We start from the raw sequence: 26,601 nt of genomic DNA on the forward strand, positions 1-26,601 counted from the left end.
AGCAGTCCATAATGTCTCACCTACAAGGACAAGCAGTCCATAATGTGTCACCTACAAGGACAAGCAGTCCATAATGTGTCACCTACAAGGACAAGCAGTCCATAATGTGTCACCTACAAGGACAAGCAGTCCATAATGTCTCACCTACAAGGACAAGCAGTCCATAATGTCTCACCTACAAGGACAAGCAGTCCATAATGTCTCACCTACAAGGACAAGCAGTCCATAATGTCTCACCTACAAGGACAAGCAGTCCATAATGTGTCACCTACAAGGACAAGCAGTCCATAACGTCTCACCTACAAGGACAAGCGGTCCATAATATCTCACCTACAAGGACAAGCAGTCCATAATGTCTTACCTATACGAAGTGCTTTCATCTCTAATAAGGTCTGCATCGCCATGCCTTTCACTGCTGGGCCAATTTTGCGGAAGCTCTTCATGATAGAGTTAAACGTTAGTAAGTTCGGGGTAACCTTTTGTTGCACCATGTGGTTTAGCAGCTCCTGGAAAATAATATATGATGAGTACCCATTCAGGAATTTAACAAAATTTCAACCTCATATTATTATAGTCAGCCATGCTCTCTCAGATTATAGTCTATGGGAAATATGGAACATGCTGAACAAGCACGCTCAGCTATTTCTTTATAACCTGTTCACTATGGAGAGTAACCACGCCTGTACAGCCACCCATCTGCTGCATATGGGGGACACAGGACCCCTATTTTTAAGATCAGTGCATCAAACATTTATGGCAGGGCCTATTGATATGCCATGAAAGTGCTTTCCTCATCCTTTAAAGCGATGGTATATGGTTTGCAGCGAGGATTCGCAGTGCAGCGAGGTGAACTCCACCTTGCAGGGCAGCGAAGAAGCCGGGGGAGAGCAGTACAAGGTAATGGCACAGCTCAGACATTCTGGAGGAGGCCGGTAGTGACGTAGACCGGCTGGGGGATGTCAATCAAGCCTGGAACGGTGAGTTTGGCGATCTGACTGCACGACTCCAGGATAGCGGCACCGCCTCGAGGGTAACTACTATACAGCACGCAACGTTTTAAAATGTGATTTTATAGATTTTGCTGCATCTGTGAAAACATACAGGGGCATCTTCTGAAGCCTCGTCAGTTCACGTATTATGGCATGGCGGTGGTTTAGGGGGCTACAATTATCTATTTGCTTCTCTAATATGGGCAAAACCCCTTTGTTAGGGGAGATCAGGACCACACAAGAAATAGGTCACAGACTGTAATAAAACATCCCACGTGTGAGGAGGATAAGAATTAGATTTACATCTTTGCTATATGGCCCGATCCGGACTGCTGCCAACACAAACTCAAAGACCCACCGTACCCAGGACGAAAACCCCCAAGTTATATGAAATATGGTAACAAAAGAGGTTCCACGACACAACACACAGACAGTCGGTAAAATAATATTCTACTAAACAAAGATGATGAGAGTAGTAGTCATGAATGTCATGCAAGTCTAATATATATATATATATATATATATATATATATATATATATATATATATATATATAACCTTCAGCTCTTACCACAATCAGGGCAGACTTATCCTTGACCTCTGTTTTTGTCTCCGGAGCAGCCAATATCAGTGAATGAAAAGTGTACACGTCTCCTGCAGGGAACGGGAGAAGAATGAACATGTGACGGCACATCCGCATCACATCGGAGCATACTGTTGAAATGTCAGCTTGAGGTTTTTTTGCCCCTTTTCAAATGGATCCACAAGTGTTCAATGAGTTAATAAACATGTCGGTCTGTCTTTCCAACTTTCCGTGAGGATCCGTTTTTTTCAACAGGACAGACAAACTCAGACGGTCTTATTTTTATCCGGTTAAACAATCGGATCCCGGTGGATTTGTTTTATGTAAAATGCCACAGGATTTGCATGTTGTAGCGCTATCCGGTTTAACATCAGTTTTTGGGTTTTTTTCAATAGAAAAGCAAAAAAAAAAGGAAGTTTCACCAGAATGCTAAAACATGTGACCCCGGCCTTATCCAGGTTTTCTCCACCTTTGAACACAATGTGATTTTTATGTCCAAAACGAATTTCTTAATATATCTTTATAGCGTCAGAGCTTTGTTTTTTCGGATACACAGCACCAACTCCTCTGCTTAAAGAGGCTCTGTCACCAGATTTTGCAGCCCCTATCTGCTATTGCATGTGATAGGCGCTGCAATGTAGATTACAGTAACGTTTTTATTTTTTAAAAACGAGCATTTTTGGCCAAGTTATGACCATTTTTGTATATATGCAAATGAGGCTTGCAAAAGTACAACTGGGCGTGTTTAAAGTAAAAGTCCAAGTGGGCGTGTATTATGTGCGTACATCGGGGCGTTTTTACTTCTTTTACTAGCTGGGCGTTCTGATGAGAAGTATCATCCACTTCTCTTCAGAACGCCCAGCTTCTGGCAGTGCAGACACAGCCGTGTTCTCCAGAGATCACGCTGTGACGTCACTCACAGGTCCTGCATCGTGTCGGACGAGCGAGGACACATCGGCACCAGAGGCTACAGATGATTCTGCAGCAGCATCGGCGTTTGCAGGTAAGTCGATGTAGCTACTTACCTGCTAACGCTGATGCTGCTGCAGAATCATCTGTAGCCTCTGGTGCCGATGTGTCCTCGCTCGTCCGACACGATGCAGGACCTGTGAGTGACGTCACAGCGTGATCTCTCGAGAACACGGCTGTGTCTGCACTGCCAGAAGCTGGGCGTTCTGAAGAGAAGTGGATGATACTTCTCATCAGAAAGCCCAGCTAGTAAAAGTATTAAAAACGCCCCGATGTACGCACATAATACACGCCCACTTGGACTTTTACTTTAACCCCTTAGTGACCACTAATACGCCTTTTCACGTCAGCCTAGTCTAAGTCCTGCACGGGTCTCCCATGCAGGCTGGAGCCGGGTCTCTGCTGTCTGATGACAGCTGAGCTCCTGCTCCAACGCCCGCGATCGAAGTTTACTTCGATCGTGGCCGTTTAACCCGTTAAATGCCGCCGTCAATAGCGACCGCGGCATTTAACTTTGTTTACAGAGGGAGTGCGCTCCCTCTGTCACCCATCGGCGGCCCGCGAATGAAATCGCGGGTCTCCGATGGGGTGTCATGGCAGCCGGGGGCTTGATAAAAGCCCCCAGGTCTGCCCTGGACATATGCCTGTTAGGACACGCCGGAGGCACGTCCTAACAGATTGCCTGTCAGATTTACACTGACAGGCAATAATGCTCTGGTATAGTTAGTAAGTTAATATGTAATTTAAACCGCAAAGTGAACACCGTAAAAAAAAAAACGCAAAAAACCGTGGCGAAATTGCAATTTTTTTCCATTGCCCCCCAAAAAAGTCATAATAAAAATGAATCAATAAGTCCCATGCACCCCAAAACAGTACCATTCAAAACTACGTCTCGTCCCGCAGAAAACAACCCCAAAAAATCACTACATTGATGGAAAAATAAAAAAATTACGGCTCTTGGAAAGCGACGATGCAAAAGCAAATAATTTTAGTTCAAAAGTGTTTTTATTGTGCAAAAGTCGTAAAACATAAAAAAACCTCTACATATGTGGTATCTCCGTAATCGTACCGACCCATAGAATAAAGGTAACATGTTAATTACATCGCATAGTGAACGGCGTCAATTTAAAAACGCATAGAACAATGGCGGAATTTCAGGTTTTTTTTATAATCCCCCCCAAAAAGGTTAATAAAAGTTAATATAAAAATTATATGTACCCAAAAATGGTGCCATTAAAAAGCACAACTAATCCCGCAAAAAACAAGTCCTCATACAGCTATGTAGACGAAAAAATAAGAACGTTATAGCTCTTTGAATGCGACTATAGAAAAACGAATAAAATAGCTTGGGCATTAGGGCCTAAAATGGGCTGGTCACTAAGGGGTTAAACACGCCCAGTTGGACTTTTGCAAGCCTCATTTGCATAAATACAAAAATGGTCATAACTTGGCCAAAAATGCTCGTTTTTTAAAAATAAAAACGTTACTGTAATCTACATTGCAGCGCCGATCTACTGCAATAGCAGATAGGGGCTGCAAAATCTGGTGACAGAGCCTCTTTAAGCAGAGTTAACCCTTCCCTGTCGCTCCAGCGGCGATTTACGTTGGGACAGGGTATTTAAAGATGGCGCCAGCTCAGAAGCAGAGTGGGCGCCATAGCCGCCGGTTATCTGCTGTATTGCACTGCAGGGATCCAGTGGCAATGGTTGCGATCCGAAAATTTTCCCATGGCAAGCATTTAACCCCTCAGATGTGACCACCGGCATCTCAAGGGATTTTACTGCCCCTTTTCGCTTCGGGGGCAGGTCACCGCCTCACGCGCTGCGAGATCGCGGGAGCCGGTGTACTTTTATAGCAGTTGGGAGCCTTGTGAACGCTCCCAGCCCTGCTATTGGATATAGAGACCTGAATAGTAATGCACTGATTTTGCCATAGACTGCAATACTGTGACATTGTAGTCTATGGCAGAAGAGATCTAATGATCGCAGGGGGGCTAAGATTTTTATTTTTTTTTTTTTTAAATATCACAATTCAAATCCACACCCTTTCCCTAGATCACCTATAAAAATAAAAATATTTATCCAATACGGTGTAGTAGTAGCGGGGGGGGGGTGGGGGGCGGGGTGTAAAAATTCAATTTCCACCCCATTCTGAATTATTCTCCAGCTGCCCAGTACATCACACATAATATTAATTAAAATGTAAAAAAAAAAAAAAGCATAAAACACGAAAATTAGTCTGGTCCTGAAAGGGTTAAATGATAACTTTCTGGCTGCCTGAAGACACCACTAGTGGGCGCTAAAGGAACTTATTGCATACCATTTTAGGATCAAGTTCAGTGTATATATTGCATGCAGTAAGCACCCTATAGTGGAGGTAGCCAGAAGTGTTACGTGTTCTGTAACAGAGTTCTGATCGCCATAAAAATATAAGCAAAAACTTATAAGCACAAAATATTGGACCCAAAAACCAATATGGTGTCAAAAGGTGGACAAATCACATTAATCCTTAGGGCACGTTCACAAGGCCTATTTTCAGAAGTTTTTCGGGCCATAAACACCCTGAAAAACGTCTGAATACACGGGGGCTGAACGCCTCCAAACATCTGCCGATTTAATTAAATGGGAAAAATGGTGTTTCGTTCCCACAGGGCTTTTTTTTTTTTATATACGCCATTTGTAAAAACGACACGTAAAAAAAGTCCCGTAGAAAATAAGCGCATGTGACTTCTTGAGCCGTTTTTCATTTTCTCAACAGAAAAACAGCTCCAAACACAGCCGTATAAAACGCTTCAAAAAAACGCCTGAAAACCGCTCCGTATTTTACAGCCGTTTTTTGTTAAGCGTGTGAACATACCCTTAAAGAGGCTCTGTCACCAGTTTTATAACTTCCCTATCTCCCACCTAACTTAATAGGCGCCTTGATGTAGATTACAGATTTTTTTTTTTTTCTTTAAACTTTTATTATTGACCAAGTTATGAACATTTTTTGATTTATGCAAATTTTTTCTAAATGCACAACAGGGCGTTTTTTTTCTATTCACCAAGTGGGCGTTGTATAGAAAAGAGTATGACGCTGACCGACCGGCGTCATCCGCTGCTCCTCATTCCAGCCCAGACGAAAGACATCGCCTCCATCCGTGCCAGGACGTTTGTCCAAATCTGCAGCAGCTGGAGGCGATGTCTGTTCAGTCTTCCAGTGAAGTACCGGCGGGAGGAAGTGACGTCACAGCGTTATCTCGCATGATCACGCGGTGCTGTGAATCAAGCTGGGCTGGAATGAAGAGCAGTGTATGACGCTGATTGGTCAGCGTCATACACTTTTCTATACAACGCCCACTTGGTGAATAGAAAAAAAAAATGCCCAGTTGGACATTTAGAAAAAAAAATTGCAGAAATCAAAAAATATCTTCATAACTTGGTCAATAATAAACATTCAAAAAAAAAAAAAAACAGTAGTTATCTCCATCAAAGCGCCTATTAGATTAGGTAGGAGATAGGCAAGTTATAAACCTACAAGAATGATTGTGTCACCTGAGGCCGCGCGATCTGTACCTTTGCCCCAATTTCACAGGTTTATGTCCCGTGGACTCACCGGAATATCTGTTGTTCAGAAGATCTGTGTACATGCTGAATGCCTGGGCGTGAGCTCCATGCTGAAATAACACAGAACAAATTCATAAATGATGTATCAGTATGGAAATTCTATCAAAAACGTGTGCGGCCGGCACAATACCTTCACCATCCCTCGGATCAGGGTGCAGTAAGAATGGGCGTTCCTTTCCGGCATCAGGTCGAAGATTCTCTCGGCATTGTTATTTTCTCTGTTATGAAAAAAGGAAATCAAAAGGTGAATTAGAAGTTTCTTGCCCTGTAATGTCATACAAGGTAATAGAGGGGGGCGTTTTCCCATGATGGGGATCCCCTTTATAACCAGAGAAGAGGAGGAGGTTATAGACCTCACGGTGTGATCTTCATTACCTCCATGTTTTTCCAGCAGGGATACGTTTCATAGGAAAATTTTTGTTCCTGAAGTTTTCCTGAAAACACAAGAAGTTTATATTATAACCTCGAGTTGTCATCAAACAAGATCTTTCACCAGAATTGTTCTAAATCTTTATCCTGTGGATATGCCATAAATGTCCCTGATGGGGAAACCCAGTCGCCTTTTGAAAATCATTTTGCAATTTACATATAAAATAAAAATCGACATAAAATGTTGAGTCGCTTTGTAAATACATTACATTACTGATCTTTTCAGAGCTGCATTCAAAATTCTGCAGGCTTCAGAGCTGAAATCTGCCAGGATTGCTTGCTGGCTCATTGTCTGCAGAATAAGATTGTGCTGGCAATTTGCATTTTGGGAAGTGTACTCTCCACATCAGGAATTATTGATGTATAAAAAACACGAAGCGCACCGCAGGGGCTCCGCTAAACCGTTAAAGAGAAGTCACATGACAAGTTGTGTTAACTGCTCACAATAGCAACGAGGATTATTGTGAATGCAGCTTTGGAGGATCAGTACAAGATGGGTAATGGAATGTATTTACAAAGTTACTCTTCATGTAGACGAGATCATATACGTATTGTAAAATGGTGTTCAAGGTGGACGTTATATACAAATACAGAGACTCACGCTCTCACTATCCTCTTGCTGAGATTGTTGATCTGTAAGGGGCTCACGATCCCCATAAAAACAAACAAGATCTAGAAGTATGTTCGTAGTCTCCAAAGAAGGCGCTGCCCCTACAACAAGAAAGAAAAATATATTAGTCACTCAGCGAGCTGCTGGTCTAAATGCAAAAACTGGCGATCAGATAAAACTGACGATCAGATATTGAAATGGATTCAGCACATTGCAACAGTTCTTCTGCTCCTTTCAGCCATTGATCAAGGAGAGCTGAATCAAAGATATATTGTGAATTCACATAGGACGGAAATGCTGCAGATCTTCTATCCGGATTCGGACAAAAAATCTGCAGCAGAATACAAATCTTTTAACAAATCCCATTTACATGCTGCATTACATTTTTCCACACGGAAATGGACTCGCAGTGCGGATGTCACTTTCTGTTGTAGAATGAGCAGGAATTTGTTGCAGATTTTCCATATTGACTTCAATGGGGGGGGGAAGAGAGAGTTAAAATTCGCAATCAAATCTTAGCGTTGCGGATTTGAAATAAATTATTTTTTCTTTTGAGGATACTTAGGAAATCTGCAGCAGCAAATCCGCATGATTCAGCATGGATTTGCCGCTGTGGATTTCTACGGGAATTATCAGCAGCAAATCTGACCCATGTGGATTTTAGCAAGCGGTCGATGTGGAACCGCTGGACAGCTACAAGCAAGCCTGGCGCTGCCACAGTCAGCGAGCAAACTGAACATCCTAATCATCTCGCTGATGGCCCAGTACTTGTTACTGATACATGGGAGTAGCCAACCCCCTTTCCCCACATAGTAAAAGGTGACACTACCAGTCCAGTGTAAACGAAGGCGCCAGGCAGCCCGCAGCCGAGTGTAAACGAAGGCGCCAGGCAGCCCGCAGCCGAGTGTAAACGAAGGCGCCAGGCAGCCCGCAGCCGAGTGTAAACGAAGCCGCTAGGCAGCCCGCAGCAGAGTGTAAACGAAGCCGCCAGGCAGCCCGCAGCCGAGTGTAAACGAAGCCGCCAGGCAGCCCGCAGCAGAGTGTAAACGAAGCCGCTAGGCAGCCCGCAGCAGAGTGTAAACGAAGCCGCTAGGCAGCCCGCAGCAGAGTGTAAACGAAGCCGCTAGGCAGCCCGCAGCAGAGTGTAAACGAAGCCGCTAGGCAGCCCGCGGCCGAGTGTAAACGAAGCCGCCAGGCAGCCCGCGGCCGAGTGTAATAAAGCCAAACAAATGAGTTTTTAGAGTGATCTACTGAATATAAAGTCAACTTTTATGCAACTTTTTGGTCTGGTACATGGCCAGTGGTTGTTCTGGTCAGATATTTGAATGTGCTAAATAGGCCTTAACCAATGGTATTGCCGCACGTTGGGTGGTCTGCACGTGCCAACACAATAACCAAAGAGACCTAATGTCTGTAATCTAATGCCAGTAGACAGAGCTATCGGAAGCCATCATGCCACATACCGCCCTGAAGAAGTTGGTCAAACAAGTCCACAGATTCCTTTACTCTTCTGAGCTGAATGCGTTCATTCAGAGCTGCCTCACTGACACTCTCAATCTGCGGCTGGAAGTTCTCAGGCATCAGACACTGAGGGGGAACAGAATCATATCTCAATATTGTCAGGACAATCAATGACCAACCGGGCACACAAGGATAATTAACCCTCCATAGTAAACGATAACAGAGTAAACTAGATGGACTTCTCACCACAGAAGATATCAGACAGTTACATCGGCCAAATTATATTATGTACACCTTCAGATTCCCAGGAGCAGATCTGTAGAATATGTCAGATGTCTGCTAGGTAGGGATCCGGTCCCTGGGAGCAGGAAAGCATGCCGCTGATCTCTCTACTAGGTGTATTCTAGCTCATTGTGAGAACATGGGACCCTCGCTTGCTGATCTCTGCCCGCCACGCTATCTGTAGACGTGGCCACGCTTGCGGGAGTTACAGGTAGAGTCAAGCAAGCAGCACATGCTTGTCCTGCTCTTTGGCGAAAAATTGGGGACCTTTATTTTCGGAAGTGGTCATAGCCCACCTAATAACTTGTCTATTCAACCGATTCTAAAAGTAAAAGAAGGGGATGTTGCGGGACAAGCTCTTTAATGGTCTGACAATCACCAGGTTTTACGTGATCAGTGGATGCATCCAACAAAAACTAAATGCCTATGTAACATTTGAAGACAACTCTTGTTATATATTAGGGCATATAGACCTTATAGTGGGGGTCCATTGCCCGGGATCCCCCCTATCATCCAGAACAGGGAGTTACTGTGTAAGAGCTTCTGGCGGACACCAAGCTATCTATCTGAATGGTCACCGCGTAAAACTAAATTTCTATCTACAGGAGAAATGTCTGGCGAGAGAAGGTTTCCCCCGGCAAAAACCAGCTGGTCGTCGCAGCGGCTGTAATACGACAAGTGATTGCATCAGAGAGGAGACCAGACCTTTACATGAGTAAATCGTGATCAGACTCAAAATAATCACTGGCCACCACTTACTGGAATGTGAGGTTCAGCCACGTCTTTCTGAAAGAGGTTCGGATACATAGTCACGATATATTTTGCTGCATTTTTTCCAGATTCCTTGGACAAGGAGAACAGTTTCTGAAAGAAAGAACGTGCAAAATAAAGTATAAACACTAAAGTATTCTCCGCAGGGCAAGAGGCAGACGCAGGCCTGAATCATCGTATGTAACTCGTGTGTCTTGTGATCCTATGTGCTGTACAAGGGGGGAGATCACATCCGGGGTGATGATGCTCGGCAAGGACACGTCAAATATCCAAGCATACAAAAGAAAGTTTCCTTACATAATCTGTGGACGTGCTGGGAATGAGATAAGGGTCATCCTGAAAGTTGTAAGAGGCGGCCGTTGGGTCCTGAAAAAGACACATCACAAATATGTTATTATAAGTGTATATATATATATATATTTTAAAAAAAGAGAAACACTTACATGGTTGACTGTGTAAGCCAGGGCCTGCAGGACTGCTGTTCTGTCCCTGTATGGAGAGGTAAAATATTGGTAACTATATATATATATTATTGAACATTTCCAGCGTATAACAAAATGTGCTAAAAGAAGTGGATGTAGACAATTAAAAGCGATAAGAAATGGACGACAAAATTGAACACACAGGGAAAAAGAAAGGCGAGCAAGTGTGTTGCCCTATTGGGTGCGGGGACCAGGGGAAAGGCAGCCCGACAAGGCACCCAGAGTGGATAGAAGGTCCAATCAACTAGAAGATCACAATTTTATTAAAAATGATTACTACGAGACTGGCGCTTCTCCACGTTGCCTCCATAACTTTTTTTTGGGGGGGGGGGGGGGTGCTGGTGTCTTACAGTGCAAATTGTTTTGTTTGTATTCCATTTATATATGTGACATTCATAAAACCTGATTAAACATAAAAATGCATCAAACAACAAACTATCCTCATGAAAACTCCAGACACTGCAGGAGGAATGTACCATGTGATATGTGCTAGTCCCGAGCCCGCCAGTGCGGGAGCCGCTCTTTCTTCGCTGTCCACCACTCCAAGCCATAACGTGGTTCCCGATTTAGACGACCTGCCCTATGATGTCCATATACCCGAATAGCGATGGTCTTGTTGAAGCAGCCCTGTTAACGCCCCATGTATATATATATATGTGTGTGTGTGTGTGTTGATTGGTTAAATACATGGAGAGGTAGCGTGTGAAACGTCACGGTTATAACCTGAAGTACTGCCATTCACAGGAAGCCACCTTGTAGAGCGCATTACATATAGAAAAGGTACTGACCAGGTCTTTCTCCGAGGAACATCAATCTCTTCAGCAGCTTCAAATATAAGAGACAAACATTAAAGAGCAGCAATAAACTCTCGGCTAGTAAGTTATAAACACAAATTAAATCTGGAAATAAAACATTAATCCAACCTGGAAATTTGTATTATTTGGTAAAAACCCCGAGGCTAAAAACTAAAGGGGTTGTCCGGGCACAGGGCGGTTTGCCATACTGATGACCTATCCACAGGAGAGAATGTCTCGCTAAAATCAGGGGTGCAATCACCACCGTGACACAAGCCCAACGTGCTCAGCTGTTTTTGAAATTATATATATATATATATATATATATATATATATACATACACAGTGAAGGAAATAAGTATTTGATCCCTTGCTGATTTTGTAAGTTTGCCCACTGTCAAAGACATGAACAGTCTAGAATTTTTAGGCTAGGTTAATTTTACCAGTGAGAGATAGATTATATAAAAAATAAAAATAAAATCACATAGTCAAAATTATATATATTTATTTGCATTGTGCACAGAGAAATAAGTATTTGATCCCTTTGGCAAACAAGACTTAATACTTGGTGGCAAAACCCTTGTTGGCAAGCACAGCAGTCAGATGTTTTTTGTAGTGGATGATGAGGTTTGCACACATGTTAGATGGAATTTTGGCCCACTCCTCTTTGCAGATCATCTGTAAATCATTAAGATTTCGAGGCTGTCGCTTGGCAACTCGGATCTTCAGCTCCCTCCATAAGTTTTCGATGGGATTAAGGTCTGGAGACTGGCTAGGCCACTCCATGACCTTAATGTGCTTCTTTTTGAGCCACTCCTTTGTTGCCTTGGCTGTATGTTTCGGGTCATTGTCATGCTGGAAGACCCAGCCACAAGCCATTTTTAATGTCCTGGTGGAGGGAAGGAGGTTGTCACTCAGGATTTGACGGTACATGGCTCCATCCATTCTCCCATTGATGCGGTGAAGTAGTCCTGTGCTCTTAGCAGAGAAACACCCCCAAAACATAATGTTTCCACCTCCATGCTTGACAGTGGGGACGGTGTTGTTTGGGTCATAGGCAGCATTTCTCTTCCTCCAAACACGGCGAGTTGAGTTAATGCCAAAGAGCTCAATTTTAGTCTCATCTGACCACAGCACCTTCTCCCAATCACTCTCAGAATCATCCAGATGTTCATTTGCAAACTTCAGACGGGCCTGTACATGTGCCTTCTTGAGCAGGGGGACCTTGCGGGCACTGCAGGATTTTAATCCATTACGGCGTAATGTGTTACCAATGGTTTTCTTGGTGACTGTGGTCCCAGCTGCCTTGAGATCATTAACAAGTTCCCCCGTGTAGTTTTCAGCTGAGCTCTCACCTTCCTCAGGATCAAGGATACCCCACGAGGTGAGATTTTGCATGGAGCCCCAGATCGATGTCGATTGACAGTCATTTTGTATGTCTTCCATTTTCTTACTATTGCACCAACAGTTGTCTCCTTCTCACTCAGCGTCTTACTTATGGTTTTGTAGCCCATTCCAGCCTTGTGCAGGTCTATGATCTTGTCCCTGACATCCTTAGAAAGCTCTTTGGTCTTGCCCATGTTGTAGAGGTTAGAGTCAGACTGATTAATTGAGTCTGTGGACAGGAGTCTTTTATACAGGTGACCATGTAAGACAGCTGTCTTTAATGCAGGCACCAAGTTGATTTGGAGCGTGTAACTGGTCTGGAGGAGGCTGAACTCTTAATGGTTGGTAGGGGATCAAATACTTATTTCTCTGTGCACAATGCAAATAAATATATATCATTTTGACAATGTGATTTTTTTAATTTTTTTTTATATAATCTATCTCTCACTGGTAAAATTAACCTAGCCTAAAAATTCTAGACTGTTCATGTCTTTGACAGTGGGCAAACTTACAAAATCAGCAAGGGATCAAATACTTATTTCCTTCACTGTATATGTGTATATATATATATATATATATATATATATATATATATAGTAATCCATTTACGGATTCAATGGCGAGCCCTGCTGAATGAATGTGCTCCTATGATACATGGGATCGAAGCGTTTAAACATGGGTGTCACAGCGGACAACACCCACAAAAACACTGGAGTAACCCGGTATCGCTCCTGGGAACACCAGGGTCACCTACGCTATAGATCCCTTCTCACATTAGACCCCACGCGTTTCTATACAATGGTTTCATCAGGGGTCTGCTCGTTATGAAGCTCGCTACTACGCCAGCGATATTACATTGTGTAAAGACATTCAGTTCCAACCACACCTGGAAACGTGCTGGCATTGATATCAGCGGCTCCTCTCGGGACTCGGAGTATATAGAACTTATACTCCATTAAAGGGCAAGAGGCTTTATTTGGATGCGCTCTGCTGACTCTCTCGGCGCATGCGCGTTTGGTTAGGCAGTGGTTGTGAGTCCCCGGGTAAGTCACATGACGCGCCGTGCGCCACATGACCACACGTCACGAATGACGCTTACAACGATGATTGGCTAGCATGCGAGCTTGGCCTCAGCCTAGGGGGTGGAGTATAAGTTCTATATACTCCGAGTCCCGAGAGGAGCCGCTGATATCAATGCCAGCACGTTTCCAGTTGTGGTTGGAACTGAATGTCTTTACACAATGTAATATCGCTGGCGTAGTAGCGCGCTTCATAATGAGCAAACCCCTGATGAAACCATTGTATAGAAACGCGTGGGGTCTAATGTGAGAAGGGATCTATAGCGTAGGTGACCCTGGAGCGATACCGGGTTATTCCGGTGTTTTTGTGGGTGTTATCCGCTGTGACACCCATGTTTAACCACTTCGATCCCATGTATCATAGGAGCACATTCATTCAGCAGGGCTCGCAACTGAATCAGTAAATGGATTACTATATATTATTTTTTCAAAAACAGCTGAGCACGTTGGGCTTGTGTCACGGTGGTGATTGCACCCCTGATTTTAGTGAGACATTAAATAAAATTTACAAACTTTACTCTTTAGTCACAATCAGTGAATTGTCTATTTGTACTGATTTGTGGGAGCACAAGTGATATCATTTAAAACAGTGAATTATTACTATCCACAGGATGGGTCATAAGTATATGAACGGTGGGGGTCTGACATCCGGACCCTGCACGATCAGACGGATCCGGTCACAGTATAGAGGCCGTGCTGCAGCTCTTCTCCTATTCAAGTGAATAGAAGCAGAGCCGCAGTTCTGCAGAACGGCCACTATACGGCGTACCGAGTCATCTGCTTCCGGCACCAACCCCTGTATAGCACCCGGAGGCAGTCAGAAGAGCTGATCAGTGCAGGGTCCGGGTGTTGGACCCCCACAGATCATATACTGATGACCTTCTCCTGTGGACAGGTCATCAGTATTAAAAACCACCCCGTGCCCGGACAACCCTTCTAATACAGACCTAAAATATCTACAAGTGCATCCAGTGTAGGCAATCTGTGATAAATAACCTGGACCCCAGACAAATACATTTTACATTGTAGCAAATTACAGGCCAGGTTAGATATTTGTGCTGCTGATGGCACGGCCGAGGTTCTGGTTTCCTTCTAAGGCTCCGTTCACATCTGCATCAGAAATTCCGTAAGGAGCCTCCATCGCAGATTGTGCTGCGCTATTTTGTCCGGCAAAACAATGGACACCATGACAGAAAAACCAGACGGGACTCATTAAAGCCAATGGGTGTCGTTGGTTTTCGTCATGAGACTGATCCGAGGTCCTTGGGTTTTCGTTGCTCCGCTTCTATGACGCAGATGTGAACAGAGCCTAATGCAGACAGGTATTGTGGAGGCTGAGAAAACAAGGAGACACTTACTGGTCGCGGCTTGATGGCTGCTTCTCCGACACAGACACCTGCATAAAACAGTGGCGGGTTACACCGGGGGGTTTCACAGTATAGAGGTTATGCTAGAAGTAATAAAGAAAGGATATTCCGCAGCATTCAGGCTCTAATTCTGCTCCTGCAGTTTGGACAATGACAGCAGATTGCTATTCACAACACTATTTAAAGGGGTTTTCACCATTAAAGGAACTGGCACCTGGCCCGACATGTCTGTTTTCCAAAAAATACTTGTATTCCTCATCAAAATAACAGTTCCTGGAACATATTTTGGTAGAATTCTGTGTTGTGCCGTTCCGCTGTTATTCCTCCTAGAAATGTATGAATAAATTCACAACTGGGCGTCACCATTCCACTTGTCAAAGAGGCGTGTCCCTACACATTCTCCCTCTGTCAGCAGTGATTGGACAGTGTCAGTCTGTGTAGTGACACACCCCCAACTGGTCACACCCAGCTGTCATTTTATTTATACATTTCTAGGAGGAATAACAGAGGAACGGCACAACGAAAAGTTCTAGGAAAAGATGCTCCAGAATTGTTTTTTCATGGTGAATACAAGTATTTACGAAAACAGACACGTCAAGAGGGGCGCAGGTTGATGGCATATTGCTTGGATACGTTGTTAAAGGGGTCGTCGTCATAACATCCTCAGGACAAGCCATCAATATCTGATCAGTCAGATTACGACTCCCTACACTGCCGATTAGCGGTTTTCGTACGAGCGCTGCTTCTCCTTCATTATGGTCACTGCTTGTACTGTGAATCGCCGACGCACTTGTAGTGGCCGTTCGCCGTATTACAGCCTTCTCCCATTCACATGGCCCATTGCTAGGATAAAAGGGGCTCTGTACTTCTCATGACAGATGGCACGGCGCTAGTATATGTAACCAATATGTGATGGCGCTGGTCTGACCGCTGGCACCCACACAAAACAGCAGGGTCTTCTGCAGTCGAAAGAGTCACTGACAATCACAGATCATGGACCTATCCTAGTGAGAAATAAATCATTACATGGATTCTTCGTGGACCCCCTGCCCGTGAATGTGGCCGAGCTGCAGTACCAATTACAGCTGCATGGGCGGAAGCGCCAGTGTGTCCGCTGCAAGCGTGAAGAGGCTGCGGGGCTCCAGCCGGTGTTGTGGCCCCTCCATTCGGCCGATCACACATTGATTGTCGATCCGAATGATACAAAGGAAATGTCCTTGATCCACAAGATAAGTGATAAATCTTAGATTGTAGGTGGTCCAACCGATTGTACCCGCACCGATCGATTAAACGGGATAGGCCGATGTGGTCAGACCCCCTGATCTCACTAATCCTGTGGACTGCTAATAAGCCTTAAAAGTAGGAGTATCCCTTTAAAAAAGGTGAATACAAAGGTCACAGGTCATGTAGGGTTCACATGACCTGGATAATTACATAAACATGTCACTGAACACAAGCCTGTTATATACAAATCATGTAGGAGTCCCAGGACACGTCCATGCCAGGCTGCAGATGACTGGAAGCTGCCACACACATATACACGACCCCTCCTCCCGTACACATTGTGCCACCATGTACTCAGTCCAAACAGCCACTACCTGAGAACAGTCCCAGAGCGGAGCCGCACAGCTCCCAACCTCACACAGGGCAGCGCCATGACACCACGACCAGGACTGCACCACCTGCAAGAGAGGACAGGAGGGGATAGTTTTCCTGCGCCGCACCTCAAGTCCCCGGAATTCACCCAGCCGCTGCTATAAACCAGCCTGTGTGTGACCCACTGCCCAGGTATACGACATTTGCGACGTCTTTCTCGTCCGGAAACTAACAGGCAGCGAAGGTTACATCCCCCCACCCAAGATGGAACTTGGTACGTTCCACTTCCGGGTCATACACATGTTGTTAGTGCCCTTGGCAGACCATCAGTTCTGACAGGACTGGAAGCTGCACATAGCAACCAATCAGAATTTAGCTTTCATTTATTCACCTGCAATGGAAACATGAACTCTGATTGGTTGCTATGGGCAACAACGTAATGTTAACCCAGTTTTCATAATCTATGGGCAAACCATGGCCCACATTTACTAGGAAGTGAGTGATTTACGCCAAATTTATTTACCCATCTGTATAGCTGTATGACGGCTATTTTTTGGTGTCGTTTTTAATGGCATCATTTATTGTACCATATACTGGGAAAGAGTCCTGGGAAGCTTTTACAAAATTATTTTGTGGGATGAAAAAAAAAAAACCAAACCCCAATTCCTCCATTGTTTTTTGGGTTTAGTTTCTACGTCGTTCACCAAGCAGTGAAAATGACATGTTAACTTTATTCTCCGGGTTAATACGAGTACGTCAACACCACATGTATATATTTTTTTGTTTTACCCCTTTTACATAACAAAAACAATTCGTTAAAAAATAAATGGTGTGAGGGCTCGTTCTTTGCGTGGCGAGCTGTAGTTTTTATTAATACCATTTGGGGCACATTCAACTTTTTATTACATTTTTTGCAGGGCAAGGTGACGAAAAACTGAAATTCTGTCTTTTTTTTTGTCTTTTTCATTGTGTTCACGTGTGGGATAAATAACATTATATTTAAAAAGGCTCTGTCACCACATTATAAGTGCCCTGTCTCCTACATGATGGGATCAGCGCTGTTATGTAGATTACATCAGTGTTTTTTATTTAGAAAAACGATCATTTTTGACGGAGTTATGACCTATATTAGCTTTATGCTAATGATTTCTCAATGGACAACTGGGCGTGTTTTACTATTGACCAAGTGGGCGTTGTACAGAGGAGTGTATGACACTGACCAATCAGTGACCAATCAGTGACCAATCAGTGACCAATCAGCGTCCTACACTCCTCTCCATTCATTTACACTGCAGATAGCGATATACTTATATCGCTATGTGCAGCCACATAAACACAGTATAACGTTACTGCAGTGTCCTGACAATGAATATACATTACCTCCAGCCAGGACGTGACGTGTATTCACAATCCTGACCACTTCTCTGTGAGTTACAGCATAGCAGGCGTAGTCTCGCGAGATTACGCTGTAATCCGTCATTCACAGCGAGATCTCGCTGTGCTGTAACTCACAGAGACGTGCAGAGAAGTGGTCAGGATTCTGAATAGACATCACGTCCTGGCTGGAGGTAATGCATATTCATTGTCATGACACATAGTGTGTTTATGTGACTACACATAGCGATATAGCTATATCACTATGTGCTGTGTAAATGAATGGAGAGAAGTGTATGACGCTGACTGGTCACTGATTGGTCAGCGTCAGACACTCCTCTGTACAACGCCCACTTGGTCATATAGTAAAACACACCCAGTTGTCCATTGAGAAACTCATTAGCATAAAGCGAATATAGGTCATAACTCTGTCAAAAATGATCGTTTTTCTAAATAAAAAACACTGCTGTAATTTACATTACAGCGCCGATCACATCATGTACAAGATAGGCCACTTATAATGTGGTGACAGAGCCTCTTTAAATCGTTCAGACTATTACAGATGCGGCGGTACCAATTATGTTTACGCTTAAATTAAATTGCTTAACTCCCATAGTAGTGAATGGCAGTTACAGAAGAAGTGTAGCGTGCGAGTTATTCTGTTTCCGTAACTCCCGACCATGTAATCAGTAAGTGCCGGGAGGCAGCGTGAGCACAAAAAGCTAGAATGGGGTTTAAGGGGCCCGGTTCTAGGATAGCTGCGGGCCCCAGAGGTGGGACCCACACCTATCTGACATTTATGACATATCCTGTAGATATGTCATAAGTGTCCTTTATGGGAAAACCCCGTTACATAAATGTGGCCTAAAACAGTCTCTTTGGAGACCACATCCTTTTTCCTTATCACTTTTTAAATTGACGAATAACAAAAATTTTTGCAAAGTTTACACCAAACACTAGAGTGGACGGCTCAGTAATTGGACCCTTGTGTACTCATGTTTTTATTGACTTCAATAAAAAATATAATAAAGAGGTTTAGGTCTTACAGGAAAAAAAATCTTTTCATTTGCCTGGTACAAAATGGGCATTAAATTGGCTTTGGCATTTTTAAATGGTTAAAGGGGGGGTCATAAGAAGTGCCGGCATAGCGCAAGATACGCCATCACTTCATGACTGGTGGGGTCCGCCTATGGGACCCTCACCAATCCCAAGAATAAAGGGACCATGGCCGTTAGATGTTACTACTGAACGGGGCGGTGCTGCTGTTCCCTGCACAGTGGATGGATGGGAGAGAAACTGTGACGAGAGAATCTTTTCAGGAGGGGGTTCTCCAGGATACACTGTATATTTTATTATTTTGTGCTCCCCTCATGAATACAGCAGACTCATAACTAAGCTCACCTGCATTTTTATTGGGCTCTATTAGCCATACAACTATTTTTTTTTGTGCGGTTTTGGCTAACAGCGGGCCCGACTCCATACTGTGCGTAGTAAACAGGAGAGCATAGTAGGATGACAGATCTTCTTTAAAACCACAGCGATAGTAGTAAATTTGATGTTTCTCATCCTACTTTGGGCCTACTTTCCTTTTGACTGTTTGATAATCCAGCATCTAGGACACTGGTCAGCAGCCTGTGGCACGATTGGGCATGGTTTGCTGGCACACTACCCTCTCCCGGTGTCCAGCGCTGTTGTGAGCTTGGCGGCGCTGATCACCAGGAGAGCAGCGCTTCATTGTGTTTGTCGCTGCTGAACACTTGGCAAGCACACAGTTGTGTTCAGCATCGCCAAGCACATAATGAAGTGCTGCTCTCTCCCGGTGATCAGTGCCGGAGGGACGGAGTTCAGTAAGCACTCAGTAGAGAGCTGCTAGCTTTTTCTTTTACAAAGTGGTGTTCAGTAGCCGTGGTCTCTCCTGTGTGCAGTTCCCCCTGAGCTGGTGTTCAGTAGCCGCGGTCTCTCCTGTGTGCACACCCCCAGCTTGTGTTCAGTCACTTCGTATGCCCCACAGATGGATCATCTTTGCAAAGAAAATCGGGGACAAGAGTCACACTGAAATGTAAGTTTAATTAACTGATTGTTTACATCACATACATGGTATCTTCATCATGGATTTTTTTTTTTTAATTGGCACGCAGTACAAAAAAAAAGGCTGCCGATCCCTGATCTAGGAGATCAGATTAAAGCCAAATTACCGAAATGATGGTGTAACACTTCAACAAATTCACAAACACGCACGGCAACTCAAGCTCTATATATACTTTATTACACTCAGAGAATACAGCCAGTAAAAAGACGCAAACAGTCTAGACTTCGAGGTTGGTGCGGTCGTGATATTTTTGGTAGGGGTCATTGATGTACCAGTTCCTCCTCTTCCAGAACGACGTGGTCATCTTGTCCAGCAGTTTGCTCTGTGTTTTGTTACAGAACACGATTTCTCGGAGACGCTTCTTCCTGGCGGCCTTCTTCTTCCACAGCTTCTTTTTATAACCGGCCTGTAAATAACACATTTCCAAATGGATATCGGCAGAAGGTCAGCTCCTTAATTTCATAGCGTTAAAGGGCCATGCTCTATAATGGTGGGGATGACTTTCTATATGAACAGTTATTTCCTTGGTTAGGTCATTCTGATTATAGTAATTCGCAGGCTCTATATCGTCTTATTTGTACTTTTTCACGTTTTTAGTATCCCAATATTTTGTATTAAATATTTATTTTATGGCTTATGTTTATGTGGCCAAACATGTTTTTACGTGTGAAGACAGTCCTCTGAACATTTGCTCCTGGGATCCCGCCGATCACTTGGGGATTCCAGCCACTTGAAACCCTGTAAGCAGCTCATTTTTTAAATACCCTGCAGCGCCACCGCAGGTGAAATGAAGCATTACAACGTGAATATTAAGACGCAATGGGCTGTCTGTATAACAACTGGGCATATTGGGTTTCCCAGAAAGAGATGCTCTTTGTAGGTGCACTACAATAAATTGCTAGAGGTCCCAGATGCCAGACTCTTCTCGATTAACTCAAAATGCCCTTATGATGTATTTCTACATAAGACAACCCCTTTAAATATCTGTGATATTTCGCGATCTTGGTAAGTATAGATCCTAGGGTTGTCTGACCGATTATGAAAGCTGATAGATTACCTTTACGAAGATTTGCTCAGTGGTGGCAAAGGGGCACCCCCAAATTTGTCGAACAATATTGGCAGTATTGACTACGGTGTTATACGCTAGGCGATTATGACCTAAATCAAAATCACGATTAATTGAACATGTAACCTCGATTACAATTAATGATTATTTAGGCCACACCCCCTATTTGCATGCTACACCATTAATATTTATCCCCTGAGCCTACTGTGCATAATATACCCCCCTGACCTTGCACCCATACAGTATAATGCCCCCATAGTGCTCCCCACACAGTATAATGCCCATGATGTCACTGCCCCACGTCAGGCGATACATAGTGAATGGTAGAGTAGGGACCTTACAGCCCCCTGCCCAACTATTGGATTCAGCTGAAAAAATTTAAAGAACCAAAATTTGCAAAACGACGTAAATCGTGCTGAATTTCAGTTTAGTTTTTTTGCGGTTTTTTTCGATTAATTGCCTAGCCCTACACTGAAGATGGTGGGGTTGGAAATTTTCTCTTATCTCCACCACTAGACAATCTTAGGTTGTCAATAACTGAGCTTCAAAGTCAGGGCCATGCAAACACTAGCACCGTGCCCAAGAGACCACAGATATATACCAAACCGTGTGTAATATCCCCATTCTGGCATGTTATATACAGCCTAAAAATGAGAAGACCCTTCCTCAAAAATACCTTTCTCCGAATCCATAGTCCACAGTGCAGACGCATAAACCGTTTTACCACAGATCTCACAGTTTTGCGCTTCCCCTTCCGAAGACTGATGTACGTGAGAGTCCTTGAAGGCGGATGAAGGATGCTTGGAATCAATGGAGTTACACTGAGAAAACAAAAATTAAAAAGGGTTAGAGGAAAACAATGGCCACCAGTCCAAGAATCCAACGTGGCTCTAGGCTATTGAAAAAGTTATTAGTAGAAGAGATTGTGTAACGTAAACACCCCTGATTCTATAGGCTATGATGAAGTCACCTGACTGCAATTAAAAATGTCGGATGTCTCAACAACGAATTGGTTAAAGGGGTTATCTCAAGATCAAAAGTGATCTCCTAACCACAGGAAAGGTGATACAATGCTGATTGGTGGGGATCCAACCGCTGGGACCGCCACCGATCACGTGAACAGGGGACCCGTTCCTTCGAACGGAGCGGCAGGTCGCGCTTGCGCCCTACTGCTCCACTTATTCTCCATGGGCCTGCCGGAGAAAGCCGAGCGCTGTTTTCACCTATCTCTGGCAGTCAGTCCCATAGACCGTGAATGGAGCGGCGGAACGCATGTGCGACCTAACGCTCAGTTCATTCCGAGGAACAGGACACTTGGTCTTGTGAGCGGTGGGGGTCCCGGAGGTTGGACCCCTAACGATCAACATGTCATCACCTATCCTGTGGTTAAGAGATAACTTTTAATCTTGATACAACGCAGGATACACCAAAACAATGGCCGCGTGGACAGCCCCACGACCGTCACTGTGAATAAGCACTAATGGTTATACCCCCCACCCCTTATCAGCTAGTGCAGACATTTAGGCGGAGACCCCCTGTAACACAAGTAATGGGTCCTCCTTACCTGCGGAGGATGGTGGAGCTCTGGGTAAGGGCTAGTCTGTTTGTTGCTGGACGAAAGACGTTCTGCGTGGACCTAGCGATTGGCGAGCACAATACAGACAAACGTCGGCAGGAGAGTGGCCTAAGAAGAACTGGTGGTATAAAAAAAAAGAACAAATTCCAACGTTTATTTTAAATAACACAGCTTATCCCTAAAACGTGACTATGCCAATTTATCACAATACCCAGGATATGCAGGGCTGTGATGGCGGCCATATTGGTTATCATCAGCCACCCCCCCCCCCCCACTAACGTGCATCATACTAACAAATTAATACGGAGCCCTGACATGTCAATCTGTCCACAAATAGTCAGATATCATCATATTAATCATCCACGTACCTGAGGGGCCAACCGCAGACTGGGGCCATGGTCTGTGTAGGAAAAATAGGAAAATAATTAAAAAAGGAGAAACAGCGACTTGACACTCAATTATGTTCGGGTATATAGGCAGCATCTACTGTATATATTATAGCTTTATTACCCTTCACTGATATTTTCACTTATTTTATGTTCTGGTTTTACTCTGTACAGTATAGAAAAAAAAATGTATTGTTGCTACCTGGAAATAGTCAACAAGTTGCTGTTGACAGACCTGAAAAGTTCAGTCAAGAGCAGCATGTCGGAGCGTCCCTGTTTCTACACGACACAGGGTAATGTGATGCAACGCTGTATCATACGATGCCTGCTGTGGGACTATAAAACGTTGCCGGCGCCATATCCACATGTAACATCTGGATTTAGAGGCGGAGTTTAGGCCATTTTTGTAGAGGAAATTTCCCGTTGCATGTGAACATGTATCATGGGTTCAGTTAAACTGAATTTGCTGTATGAAAATCCACAACGCAGGAGACGAAAGTCCAGCTTTGAATACCATTTTATGTAAGAATTAAAGGGGTCCTCCGGTGCTATAAAATCGATAGCCTATTCTTAAACGTCCGATCTCCGGGACCCCCGGCAAATGTCACAATGAGAGGGCCACAGTGTTGCTGTGAATACCACGTCCTGTTCATGGTTTACATTGGCACCTCATCTGTACCGTGTGCTACAGTTCGCCCCATTCATTGTGGGGGGGGGGGTCCCTCAGGACAGACCCCCGCAGATGAAACATTGATGGCCTATTCTAAGGATAGGCCATCAATGCGATAGTCTTCAAAAACACATTTTTAATCTGCATAAAAAGCCAGAGCTGCATTCACAATACTGCAGGCTTCAGAGCTGAAATCTCCCAGCATTCCTTGCTGCACAGAATCTGCTCAGTTGAATGCAATCTTTACACCAAACACTGTGATCTGAAAAACGACTCCTCCTCCGCATTATAGAAGCTCGGCTAAACGGTCATGGACGTGTCTGACAACAAGTTTGTCGACGGTTTCCATTGACAACCGTCTGTAGCTCAGAATCAGTGCAAAATAAATGATACAATGTATTTACAAATCTCTCATAGGTTATATACACATTAACTGTAAAATGCTACGCGAAGTTGGACAAACCCTCTATAGGTCCCATAGACCAGCATGCAAGTACATATTGTTCCACAACATTATAAGCTCCAGATATTGGAGAACTACAAGTCTCAGATAAGCATGGACTACCAGCTTAGAAATGAGAATACACCCTATGTCCTCTACTAGAGGTGATCTAGCCCCACGCCCCCTATAAATGAAATGGTCTCGTCTTCACAGCACAATATCCACTACAACACTCTACTCCCCAAAACCAACAGTTACCCCACAGTGCCCCCCTCAACCTGAGAAGTGCGCTCGCCCTGAGACAGGCAGCCCGCAGCGGCCCACAGGACAACGCCATGTTGACAGATCCTCAGCTAGTGGACTGTACCAACCGGAAAAGGGGGGGGCGTTTTTATGTCATACACATAAGTCGCATCCTGTAACGCGCCTATTTTCAATAAAATAATACAGGAATATGCGTCTGTTATATCCAGTTAAAACATTACATTCAAACCGATAGTAATGAGCGGCGGGTGATATTTCCCAGTCACCCCTCCCCGTCCAGGCTGCACAGTGGGATATTCCGCTTCCGGGTCCTACACGTGTGTGGAGCAGTGAGGGAGCTTTGGCCAGACAGCTAGCACTCAGCAGCATGCTCTTCTCTAGGGACGTGCCATGGCGGCGCCTGGAGGACGTCGCTTTTGGGGTTTATTCCGCAGAGGAGATCAGGTAACCGGACGACCTCATTACATGTACATATCACGTGGCTCGTACGGCTGGGCTGTGTGTTGAGCAACTTTATAAATACATTACGTTATAGATGAGTTACATCCTGTATTATACTCCAGAGCTGCACTCACTACTCTGCTGGTGGAGTCACTGTGTACATACATTACTGATCCTGAGTTACATCCTGTATTATACTCCAGAGCTGCACTCACTACTCTGCTGGTGGAGTCACTGTGTACATACATTACATTACTAATCCTGTACTGATCCTGAGTTACATCCTGTATTATACTCCAGAGCTGCACTCACTACTCTGCTGGTGGAGTCACTGTGTACATACATTACTTATCCTGTACTGATCCTGAGTTACATCTTGTATTATACTCCAGAGCTGCACTCACTACTCTGCTGGTGGAGTCGCTGTGTACATACATTACTGATCCTGAGTTACATTCTGTATTATACTCCAGAGCTGCGCTCCCTGCTCTGCTGATGGGGTCACTGTGTACATACATTACATTACTGATCCTGAGTTACATCCTGTATTAGGCTATGTTCACACAGAGTATTTTGCAGGAGGAATATCTGCCTCAAAATTCAGTTTGGAAGTTTGAGGCAGAATTTCCTCTCCGTGCACGCCGATTTTCGCTGCGTTTTTCGCCCGCGGCCATTGGGGGCTGCGGGCATAAAACACAGCGAAATACGCTTTCTCTGCCTCCCATTGATGTCAATGGGAGGTCAGAGGCGGAAACGCCCGAAGATAGGGCATGCCGCTTCTTTCTCCCGCGAGCCGGTTTTACCTCTCGCGGGAGAAAACCGCCCCCGCCTCCCATTGAAATCGACGGGAGGCATTTTTGGGCCGTTTTTGACTAGTTTTTTGGCGCGGTTTCCGCGTCAAAAAAAACTCGTCAAAATACTCAGTGTGAACTTAGCATTATACTCCAGAGCTACGCTCACTGCTCTGCTGGTGGTCATTGTGTACATACATTACGTTACTTGGCTTGTACTGATCCTGAGTTACATCCTGTATTATACTCCAGAGCTGCACTCACTATTTTGCTGGTGTAATCTCTGTGTACATACATTACATTACTTCTCCTGCACTGATCCTGAGTTACATCCTGTATTATACTCCAGAGCTGCATTCACTATTCTGTTGGTTATTGGAAACCATCAACAAGCTTGTGGGCAGACACTCCTAACAGATTGCTGGCCTCATATAATTATTGGGGGGGGGGGGGTAAGTTTCTCCCACATCAGATTACGGTGGAGACGTTTCTCAACCTTTCTTAGTACCCCTAGTCAAAGAAAGTTAAACCACATACCCCTCATGCTACGTTCCATGTACTCCGTGATGTTGGCATTAGTGTGAATTTATGCGTAAATTAATCACAAATAAAAGAAAGAGAGACCCACCTATCAGCTGAATAAAGGGCCGATAGCAGCTGATTGGTGGAAGTTCCGGATGAAAACATGACATTTGGAAACGTGATAAATTGCAGTCAGTCCCGTGGCTCAGCCGTGCCGGGGAAGCTTTAATAAACATCGTCTCTTCTGTGATTCGTTCTCCAATTTGTGATCCGTGTCTTTTGTTTTTTGTTTCAGGACTCTGAGTGTAAAATCCATTACCAATCCCCAGTACATGGACACTGTGGGCAATCCTATGCATAACGGCCTGTATGACCTGGCCCTGGGCCCCCCGGACAACAAAGAAGTGTGCGCCACCTGTGCTCAGGATTTCATCAACTGTCCCGGACATCTCGGCCATATTGACCTGCCTCTGACTGTATATAATCCCCTGCTGTTTGATGTAGGTATCGCGATCGCCAGTATCCGCCATTTGTAGAGCGACTTTGTGTCTGCAATGGAATAATGATACCCCAACCT

The 26,601-nt window shown here is 44.4% G+C and overlaps 4 protein-coding genes across 6 annotated transcripts in view; 2 read left to right on the forward strand and 2 right to left on the reverse strand.

The window, feature by feature from the left end:
- Positions 1–16,659, reverse strand: part of PTCD3 (pentatricopeptide repeat domain 3) — a 42,542-nt gene extending 25,883 nt beyond the window's left edge. The window contains exons 1-13 of the mRNA XM_075856607.1: positions 16,406–16,659; positions 14,799–14,836; positions 10,970–11,006; positions 10,143–10,188; positions 9,997–10,065; positions 9,688–9,792; positions 8,649–8,772; positions 7,177–7,286; positions 6,522–6,580; positions 6,277–6,364; positions 6,136–6,196; positions 1,561–1,643; positions 362–506 (exon numbers count right to left, since the gene is read on the reverse strand). Coding sequence (XP_075712722.1) covers positions 362–506; positions 1,561–1,643; positions 6,136–6,196; positions 6,277–6,364; positions 6,522–6,580; positions 7,177–7,286; positions 8,649–8,772; positions 9,688–9,792; positions 9,997–10,065; positions 10,143–10,188; positions 10,970–11,006; positions 14,799–14,836; positions 16,406–16,464 — 1,024 coding nt within the window. The 5' untranslated portion in view covers positions 16,465–16,659. The remainder of the gene's footprint in view (positions 1–361; positions 507–1,560; positions 1,644–6,135; positions 6,197–6,276; positions 6,365–6,521; positions 6,581–7,176; positions 7,287–8,648; positions 8,773–9,687; positions 9,793–9,996; positions 10,066–10,142; positions 10,189–10,969; positions 11,007–14,798; positions 14,837–16,405) is intronic.
- Positions 1–26,601, forward strand: part of ST3GAL5 (ST3 beta-galactoside alpha-2,3-sialyltransferase 5) — a 439,220-nt gene that overhangs the window by 157,318 nt on the left and 255,301 nt on the right. The window lies entirely within an intron of this gene.
- Positions 20,022–24,374, reverse strand: MRPL35 (mitochondrial ribosomal protein L35). The gene is made up of 5 exons (XM_075856648.1): positions 24,285–24,374; positions 22,877–22,908; positions 22,497–22,626; positions 21,609–21,753; positions 20,022–20,272 (listed from the first exon to the last, which is right to left on the reverse strand). The coding sequence occupies exons 1-5, from the start codon at positions 24,341–24,343 to the stop codon at positions 20,084–20,086; spliced, it is 555 nt and encodes a 184-aa protein (XP_075712763.1). The 5' UTR covers positions 24,344–24,374; the 3' UTR covers positions 20,022–20,083.
- Positions 24,564–26,601, forward strand: part of POLR1A (RNA polymerase I subunit A) — a 76,669-nt gene continuing 74,631 nt past the window's right edge. For all 3 annotated transcript variants that reach the window (XM_075856618.1, XM_075856627.1, XM_075856636.1), the window contains exons 1-2: positions 24,564–24,714; positions 26,320–26,524. In XM_075856618.1, the coding sequence (XP_075712733.1) occupies positions 24,638–24,714; positions 26,320–26,524 (282 nt within the window). In that variant the 5' untranslated portion in view covers positions 24,564–24,637. The remainder of the gene's footprint in view (positions 24,715–26,319; positions 26,525–26,601) is intronic.

The sequence above is a fragment of the Rhinoderma darwinii genome, chromosome 1 (genome assembly GCF_050947455.1).
Source record: "Rhinoderma darwinii isolate aRhiDar2 chromosome 1, aRhiDar2.hap1, whole genome shotgun sequence".
Taxonomy (NCBI): domain Eukaryota; kingdom Metazoa; phylum Chordata; class Amphibia; order Anura; family Rhinodermatidae; genus Rhinoderma; species Rhinoderma darwinii.